A 10,018-nucleotide genomic window follows, 5' to 3' on the forward strand; every position below is an offset into this window, starting at 1 on the left:
GCACAGCCCCTTTAAAGGAACCTAAACCTAAGGTCGCGGATACAATTGAGACCCTTTGTGAGGGCCAGGATCAGTTTATAACAGCCGTGCCGTCCGGATGTCTTTCTGAGAAACGGCTGTTAAAAACGAATCCATTGACTTCTATGAGGGCCGCCGGGCCGTGAAAACGTCCAAAAATAGAACATGTTCTGTCCTCTGACACAGTGTATAGAAAACGGTGACGGACATGTCATAAAAAAAAGGAAATATGAAGAAAAAGGGCTCAGTTTGCTGAGTATTTACCCTTTTGGATTTTATGGATTCTTTTTTGGAAGGTGAATATTCCAATCTGAACTGTTCTCCATAATAATCCTCCTGACATGTCTGTTTTTGTAAATACTTGTACTTCTCAGGAAATAACAATTCTGGAGCATCTTTTCAGAGAGCTCTACATTGTGCCATTCCACTGTTACTCCTCCTGGAAATGTATGAATAAATTATCATCTGGGTGTTGCCATTCCCCTTGTCAATTGGGTGTATCCCTATACAGCATGCAGTGGCGGATTGAGTAGACCATGGGCTGTTACCCAAACTTGGGCCCCCCTTCCGTACCGCTGCCCTGCCACGCCGTAACTATTTTTAACACTACCTTTTTGGGCAAGCATTAACAAATGGGTGTTATGATTCCCCTTGTCACAGGGCTGTGTCCCTACATACTGACAGTATCACACTGTGCTGGGACACATCCTCCTAACAAGGGTGTCATGGGGTTCGTTAAGTTAATACAAGATCAACAGAGCCAGTGACGACAGGGCAACTCCAACAGGGTTTATTGTATCCAATGCTGACAGGATAAGTCACGTTGAATGCAGGAACAACACACAGTCCACAAAATCAGGTAGTCACAGGAACATCTTCAGAGCGCCGGCCTCAGCTTCAGCTCTCCTGAAGGTCTAAATCCAGAAGATCTCCATCCTCCCCAGGACAAGCCCTTATAAACCCCTCAGGGGGAGGAACACCTTGGCAGTTTTTAGTCACCATCATTATAATGACTTTAGTTTGTGTCTCTAATGTCTGTATGTGAGTTGTGGTCCTTTGTACTATTATGTGTATTGCCACAGCCGGGATGAGGACACACGGGGGGAGATAATTGGATCACCTTTGTTTGCTGGTCTGCACCTGAGCTGAATATAACTGTGGTGTCTCCTGATGACCCCCTGTGGAGACTGGACAATGAGAACACTTTATGTCTTGTGGACTTCACCTCTGACTCGTCTGATTGTCCATAGGCTGGAGACAAGACCTATGGTACCTCATTACAGAGTCATTCCTCTCTGCTGAGGACTCACAATAAACCACACATAATGCACCATCACAACTGGGAATTATCTATCAGTCCTGGACTGCAGAAAGACTTTTTGTGAAAAACAAGGATTTCCTATAATAAACATGTCAGGAGAGGTGACAGATTCTCTATAAATCTAGTGACTCACAGGTGACGACGTCTCAGATTCTAGTCGTTTTTTCCCTCTTTTCTTCTCCATCCGGTCCGGAGCTCATGACGACTTCTCTCGGCCATGACTCATTTCTGCAGAATTTGCCACTCAGATGTCTTCGGCTCCTTACTTTTCCAACATTTCCACACCTATAAACGAAAATAAAGTTATTATGGTGCCACATACTGTGCCCCTAAATATAATAGCACCAAACACTGTGCGCCTGAATATAATAATACCACACACACTATAAAACACCACATACACACAGCCCCCTGTACATAGTGCCACACACAGCCCCCTGTACAGTGTGCCACACACAGCCCCTGTAGATATTGCACACCCACATAGATAGCGCCACACACAGCCTCCTGTAGATATCACACATCCCCTCGTAGAAAGCGTTACACACAGCCCCTATAGATAGTGCCATACAGCCCCCCTATAGAGAGCGCCACACAGCTCTCCCCCTCTTGTAAATAGCACCAAAAAGCCCCCCTATAAAGAGCACCACACACATACCGCTGTGGATAGCGCTACACAGCCCCCCCTTGTATATAGTGCTAAACAGCCCTCACCCTTTGTACATAGTGTCACACAGCGCTCCCCCCTTGTATATAGTGTCACACAAAGCTCCCTGTTGCCCATAGCAACCAATCAGAATTCAGGTGTTATTTTCTACATTGTGTTGAAAAAATGAAACACAGATTCTGATTGGCTGTTATGGCAAGAAGGGCTGTTTTGATATTGAGGAATATCATGTCTGCCATTGAATATGATTGAGATTAGTCGCCATTTGATTTGCTGTGACAGAAAAATGTGACATTTTGTATAGAATTTCAGGCCTACCTGTTACCAATATACAAGGCTGCCTAATGAGCAACTTGAACCTACTGATATCTCTGAGGCACTAAAAGCAGCCATTTTGTGGAGTAAATTAAGATCACAAAATGGCTGCCTTGCAAGCCACTTGAAATTGGTGGCTAGAGGTCCTTTGTGGCTTATGTTTTGGGGATGTCACTTGGTTGTTGGTCACATTATGCTGAGTTTTATTCCTGCTCACAAAATGGCTGCCTCTCGAGTGTTTGTAGGCTTTACCACGTAAATTTTTGTAAAAAAAAAAAAAGATGTAAATAAGAAGCAAACCATTGTCGTGTATATTTATATGTTTTCGATAATACATAAAAAAATCACATACATCCACAAACTATTATTCTACCAGAATAAACTATGCAAAGTTACACGTGACTGCCACCTCCCATACAGTTGCGCCGCACTGCAACTTTGATGCAAGAATTGTAAAACTCAGTTATTGCGGGTGGAGTGATGGAGATTGGTAGATCAATAGATTTTTGGACATATTGCATAATGTCTGTTTGTTCCCATTCCTTATATAATAGTGAAGGATTGGCACCCTTCATGGTAGCGGAGTATGGGTTGCTGGGGGATGGGCAGATGTCTCACTGAATGTCACCCGCACTTCCGACCACCTGTGACCTCCATAACATGCAGTAAACCAGTGCTATTGTGACTAGTCAGATGCCTTTCCACAAGTAAAATTTAAACTTCAATCTGATTGCTTGACTTCTGCTTCGTTGTAGTTTTTTGCGCACCAACTTTTTGATACTTGCGCCATTGTGGAATTTTACATAAGATGTTTTTTTTCATACCAGAGGTGAGGGTGTTTAATGAGGGTCTTCTGTCCATGTCACTAGTACAGTAAGGCTGAAGTTTTTCACATCCGAGGTGCACCAGTGCGGGACGTGTTGTCACGGATCCCCCCTAAACTAGAGTCTATGGAGGCATAAGTGAGACTCAGTAAAATGGGACATGTCCTATTTTTTCACGGACCCTTCAAACGCTCCGTTGAAACAACGGTCGTGTGAACGGCCCCATTGAAATACATGAGTCCGTGTGACGGCCGTTGTTGATACACACACGACTCAATGAGCCCTAATTTTTTTAATTGGGCTTATATAATATTCCAATTTTCTGAGACACTAAATTTTGGGTTTTCATTAACTATTATCATAATCGTCAACATTAAAAGAAAAAAATGCCGGAAATAGATCACTCTGTGTGTAATGAATCTATATAATATAAGAGTTTCACTTTTTGAATTGAATTACTGAAATAAATAAACTTTTTCATAATATTCTAATTCATTGGGAAGGACTAGTATATATTCGGGAATAGATTTGATGTAATTTCTGAATATATTAGTATACATTTATCACATGTGATCCTAGAATTCAATCCTATTAAAATACAATAATGAGACATGTAATGTCCGGAAGTTCTGAATGGTAAAGTCATGTGACTAACCTGCACCATGAACAGCCATTGTGATGTCACCCAGCAGCCTCACCACACCTGTCTATTGTGATGTCACCCAGCAGCCTCACCACACCTGTCTATTGTGATGTCATACCTGTCTATTGTGATGTCACTGGGGTATAGAATGTGGCGCTGGGCACAGATCAGTCACTCATCAGCTGGATGTGACACGTGAGTACTGGATTTTTACTATGTCTGTGGATGATTCTGCTGTGTGTGCATTATAATTCCTGTACTAAGATTATCTAGATATTTGATCATTTTGCCATTATTGCTGGTTTAGAAGGAATCCCAGTGTCCCAGTATAATGAAGTCATAGCTTATAACTAGAATGTTAATATGGTCCCTCTCAGGCTATGGAGTCAGTCAGCTCTTATATTGAATGGATGGACTGTTATCATTTGCACTTGTAGAGGAGCAGTTCCAGTAATAACCACTAGAGGCAGAGCTTGATGGTCCGAGGCCAAAAGGCAAAACATCTGCACCAAAGGCCCCAACTCCATCTGGTGTCATGTATAGCACTGCTGTCACCTTCTATGCCCCACTTTGGCACTAGAGCCCAGGTATAACTAAAACCTCTGTACCCCTATGGCTATGCCAATGATAAGTATATATTATTATACTGATGTTTAGAAGGTTCCAGAATATTCTAGTATAGGTTTATTAAATGTGAAGTCTTACTATAAACCCAGTAATATGCTATTGTGATGTCACCGGAGTATAGAATATGGCGCTGGGCACAGATCAGTCACTCGTCAGCTGGATGTGACACGTGAGTACTGGATGCCTCGAAGTCACTAGAAAATAATATATTATAGAATTACATTATCGGCAATTCTCTAATATAAAGTTATTATTGGTAACATTTCCTTTATAACCAGGAGGGATCCTATAATAACCTGCAGAACTATGCGGAATATCAGGCGGCATATACAGCAGTCTGTATTCTGTCAGTTTAGGGACCCCAGGGGCCATGATATGATGTCTTTATCTCATGTCACCCTATCGGCCACAACCTGTATATAGTGAATAGATAGAAGGAACAGGCCACGGACAATGGATCCTATTCCCCTGCAGCAAAAATCTCCTCATCACATTTCTCTGTTTTCTCAGGTTCGCAAGCTGAAGTGATTTTGTGACGAAACGTCATGCGATTTATAACTTTTTACTATCTGCGGCTGCAGATAGTAATTCTTCTATGTGGAGCGGAGGTGGTGACATCTTGCCTCAACTGCTTCACTACTCCAGCAGACAGAGCCAGTATCTGCCAATATCCTGTCTCGCTGAAGAAGATGGAGGCCATAGACTGTCTCCAGAGGCTTCACAGGGGTTTCGAGCCCCTGACTGACACCGTGATAGGTAACTATTATCTGCTGCTATTTCTCATCACTCCTTCATCTTATACATAGAACATGTCATCTCAGTATTGAGCTATTGTCCTGCTAGACTGAAGCGTCACTTGTAGCATTAACAGCAGTCAGAGCAGGAAATCTCTTGTACATAATATTCACCCAGGAACCCCATCTCCATCATAGATCACTTTATACAATGTCTGCAGGACCCGGCATGAATCTCATGTGTCTTCTTCTCTTTACAGCCTTTTCCCAGATACAAAGGATCAGATTGTATCTGAAGGGCTTCGAAAAAGAAGTCAAACAAATCAGCGAATTATGTAAGTTCATTAAATCTCACATTTTTCATGAACTTCTTTTAAATTGTCAAAATTCAATGTTTATCTCTCTCTATTTATCTCTAATTTCTTTTAGACTTTCCGCCATCTTGGGTGGAACAATTTGAAATCAAAATCGCTGAATTTGTTAAAGGCGTAAAAGACCGTGCCGCAAGTAAGTAACTAAAGATCCTGAGATACAGACAGTACATGTTCTATATATTCTCCATCATCTCTTGTCTGCTCCCCCTCCCCCACACAACATAATTCAGCCTTAAAGAGGCTCTGTCACCAGATTCTCAAACCCCTATCTCCTATTGCATGTGATCGGCGCTGCAATGTAGAGAACAGTAACGTTTTGTTTTTTTTAAAAACGTTAATTTTTGGCCAAGTTATGAGCAATTTTATATTTATGCAAATGAGCTTTGAAATAGACAACTGGGCTTTTTTATTTCGTTATGTCCAACTGGGCGTGTATTGTGTTTTTAAATGGGCGTGTTTACATGTATGACGCTGACCAATCCGTGACCAGTCAGCGTCATACACTCCTCTCCATTCATTTACAAGCAGCACAGCGTTCTTACTAGAACGATGTGCAGCCAGATACACAAGTGTCCTGATAATGAATACACATGAAATCCAGCCTGGACGTCATGTGTACTCAGAATCCTGACACTTCTGACTCTTTTCTGTGAGATTCCAGCAAGCCACGCGTAATCTCGCGAGATTACGAGGTAAACGAGATTTTGTTTCCCTTGCTGGAAGCTCACAGAAAAGATTCAGAAGTGTCAGGATTCTGAATACACATGACGTCCAGGCTGGAGGTCATGTGTATTCATTATCAGGACACTTGTGTATCTGGCTGCACATCGTTCTAGTAAGAACACTATGTGCTGTGTAAATGAATGGAGAGGAGTGCATGATGCTGATTGGTCACTGATTGGTCAGCATCATACACTTCTATTCACAACGCCCAGTTAGTAAAACAAGTAAACACGCCCAGTTAAGAACACAATACACGCCCAGTTGGACATACGAAAAAAAACACGCCCAGTTGTCCATTTCAAAGCTTATAAATATAAAATAGCTCATAACTTGGCCAAAAATGAACGTTTAAAAAAAACACAAAAACTTTACTGTTCTCTACATTGCAGCGCCGATCACATGCAATAGGAGATAGGGATTTGAGAATCTGGTGACAGAGCCTCTTTAACCGTATCTATTCCTTCCATTAGGTCATACAGCGGCAGAATGCAAACCTCCATGCGGTGAGTAATGTCATCAGACAGGATGATACGTGTGACCTCCGTTATGTACATGGGGGGTCTTCATTTACCTCAGACATTTGACCCCTCTCTCTCTGTGTTTTTTCCCCAGGCCTTCAGAAAGAGGCCCGAGTCTTTAAATGCAGCCGATGTGCTGAGGAGGATTGCCAGCTCCCCGTGACCTGTCCCAGTAAGTTTCTATCATCAATTTATAAATCTCATGTAAAGCTGTTAGTTTATAGTTGTGTTAGACCATTGTTTCCCTTCTCTGTCTTTTCAGTTGAGGAAATCCATGTGATAGAGCTGGAAAAGACCATCATCAACTGCGGGTCGTCCTTTCCCCTTCCGGACTATGCGACAGTCGTCTGGAAGTACGCCAAAAACGTAAGTTTTTATTCAGGTTGCATTTATAACCGTTATATTACAGTACAAAGACCAACCCAAAATCCCCCCTCGTTCCTACTCCACATGTGAGGAATGTCTTCTCTGATGTCATCAACATTTTCATTTATAGATGAAGGCGACTGATTTAGGTTATTTTAAAGACATCTATAGTGGGGAAGACCTATTTGTGATGATTGAGCCTACACGAGCCAGCCACAAGGGGACTTATGCCTGCGAGGTCACGGATGAGGATGATGACATCATACTCCGCCAATTCTACTATCTAGATGGTAAGACTTCTGAAAGTTTAAAGTCTCTCAAATATTTTCTTTTCTAGAATATTCTGACTGGTCACTTAAATGTATATACTAGATCAGCGACTCCTCCCGCCTCTGCACTGCTCTTACAGTAAAGAAATCTTTCTGAAAATCTATGTCTGTCTATGATCCAGCGCTGTTTATACAGAAGACGACATTCTCATTATTTACTTCTATTTATCTTCTGTATTTCAGTGACACCGACTGATACAAGGGAAGCCTCCGAAGTAGAGCGATACTTCCGTCATGCTCTGGAATCAACAAAAATACCAGAGGAGAAGGAGGAGGAAATGGTTAAACATGTACCCTCCACCCTGGAGAAAATCCAAACATTCTTCCAGAGCTATATCCTCTATGCCATCTATGCCGGAGTCTGCTGCCTGATAGTGACATTATTGGTTGGAGCCCTGTGGCGTTATGCCCTCAGTGTGGACTAAGAAAAATAAATACAAAAACATCAAGAACCATCGTCCCGTCAGGGCATTATCATATGGAGTCAAAAACATCTGGAGTCAATAACAACAGACTCTCAAGAAACATCATGGGTATTCCTCAAGCCTGGACACGAACCCTATCATGAAAGCAGCGCACCCAAAAGAGACCGTGAATAATGTTCAGGATGAAGATAAGGAGGTCACCACCTAATCAAATCTAACCTGCAGCAAAACCATCGCTGCAGGGGCACAGTGGGAACCCCTCAAACCTGGACAAGATCTTTATCACCGGTCAAAGCTGCGCACTCTGAAGGGACCTGGAAATGTTCAGGAAAGTGAGGAGAAGAACAACACCCAAGTATTGAAACTATCTGTGCAGGCTTATTACCCAAACCCTACGGCTCAAAAACAAATAAAAAAAAGTAAGAGGCAAAGTGGGAACCCCTCAAGTCTGGACAAGACCCTTATCATTGGTCATTGTGGAGCGCCCTGTAGTGACCCGGAAATAATATTCAGGAACAAGAGGGAGAAAAACACCCATTTACATCTAACCTGCAGCAGAACCAACGCTGCAGAGTCACAGTGGGAACCCTCAAGCCTGGATATGACCTTTATCACCGGTCATAGGCGGCGCACCCTAAAGAAACCTGGAAAAGATGTTCAGAAAAAAGAGGACACCACCACCCCTTACCTGCAGCATTATATCTCTGCAGGGTTATTACCTAACCCTATTCTTATCCTAATATCTATAAAATAAAAACGAAAAAACTTAAATTGTGTTTTATTAAATAGCAACTTAAAGAGGTTCCCCAGCCTTATGTACACAGTCGAGTCCAATAATTATGACCACTAGGTAATATCCAGAGTAACCGTTGTGTGCAGTATGGACAGCAGCTAGACAGGCTGGCAGTGACTCAGTAAGGTGCTGGTAGGTGGTCTCCGGTATCTGGCGCCAGGCTGACTGCAGTGCATCCCACATTTGCTGGAGGGTGCATGGGGGAGGATCTATAGAGCGAACAAGACGATCGAGGTCCCACAGATGTTCAATTGGGTTCAAGTCTGGTGAATTAGGGGGACAGGGAAGTACTCGGAAGCAGAGGCATATGTAGGTGTTTAGCACAGGGGGGGCAAAGCACATCTGAGTGGGCCTCAACCCATTTGGCCCACAAAATGCATGTAACGCACAGGATCAAGCTGTTACCGATGGCATCTAAGGCTTCGTTCACATCTGCATGAGGATTCCGATCACGGGTTCCATCAGATATTTCCGTCAGGGGAACCGATGAACGGAAACCGAATGGAAACCATAGCTTTTCGTTTGAATTACCATAGATTTACTCTATTTTGGAAACTAGACCCCTTGAGGAATTCATTGCAGTTTTCATGGGGTGCATGCGACTTTTTCATCAGTTTTTATTCAATTTTTAAGAGGCGTGGAGACTAAAAAACTGCAATTCTACTTTTGTTTTTTTATTCTATTTTTGCACAATAAAATACTTTTTGTAAAAAAATCATTTACTTTTTGTGTTGCCTTATTCTAAGAGCCATAAAATTTTTATGTTTCCATCAAGAAAACCGGGCGAGGACTTGTTTTTTGCGTAACGAACTGTAGTTTCCATCAGCACCATTTTTAGGTACATGCAACTTTTTGATCTCTGTTTATGCCATTTTTTGGGAGGTGAAGTGACTAAAAAATTGTGATTCTGATATGGTTTATTGTTATTTTCTTTTATGGCGTTCACCGTGCGGGATAAATAACAAAATTATTTTGTAGTTTAGGCCGTTACGGACGTGGCAATACCAATTATGTATAGTTTTTTTTGTTTATTTATCTATTTTTATTAATAATAAAGGACTGATAAGGGAAAAAGGGGGATTTTTACTTTTATTACTTTGAAAACTTTTATTTTCTTATTTTGACACATTTTACTTTTTTTTTTTACTTTATTGCTTTGTCCCACAAGGGGACTTGAGGGCAGGAGGCCCTGATCGCTATTCTAATACACCGCATTAGAGCTGTCAGCTACTCACTGACAGCAAGCATAGTGGGTCCTGACTTTGTCAGGACCCCCACTAGGCTTCCGTAGATGGCGTAGCCGGAGTTCATTGTTAGGCGTCCGGTTGCCATAGCCACCAT

General features: G+C 42.2%; 1 protein-coding gene across 1 annotated transcript; it reads left to right on the forward strand.

Moving 5' to 3' along the window:
• Positions 1–4,498: 4,498 nt before the first annotated feature.
• LOC142661565 (sperm acrosome membrane-associated protein 6-like) lies at positions 4,499–8,662 on the forward strand. The gene is made up of 8 exons (XM_075838991.1): positions 4,499–5,171; positions 5,410–5,484; positions 5,579–5,656; positions 6,717–6,749; positions 6,859–6,936; positions 7,027–7,130; positions 7,261–7,420; positions 7,643–8,662. The coding sequence occupies exons 1-8, from the start codon at positions 4,961–4,963 to the stop codon at positions 7,882–7,884; spliced, it is 981 nt and encodes a 326-aa protein (XP_075695106.1). The 5' UTR covers positions 4,499–4,960; the 3' UTR covers positions 7,885–8,662.
• The last annotated feature ends 1,356 nt before the right edge of the window (positions 8,663–10,018 follow it).

Source organism: Rhinoderma darwinii, chromosome 10, assembly GCF_050947455.1.
Source record: "Rhinoderma darwinii isolate aRhiDar2 chromosome 10, aRhiDar2.hap1, whole genome shotgun sequence".
Lineage (NCBI taxonomy): Eukaryota > Metazoa > Chordata > Amphibia > Anura > Rhinodermatidae > Rhinoderma > Rhinoderma darwinii.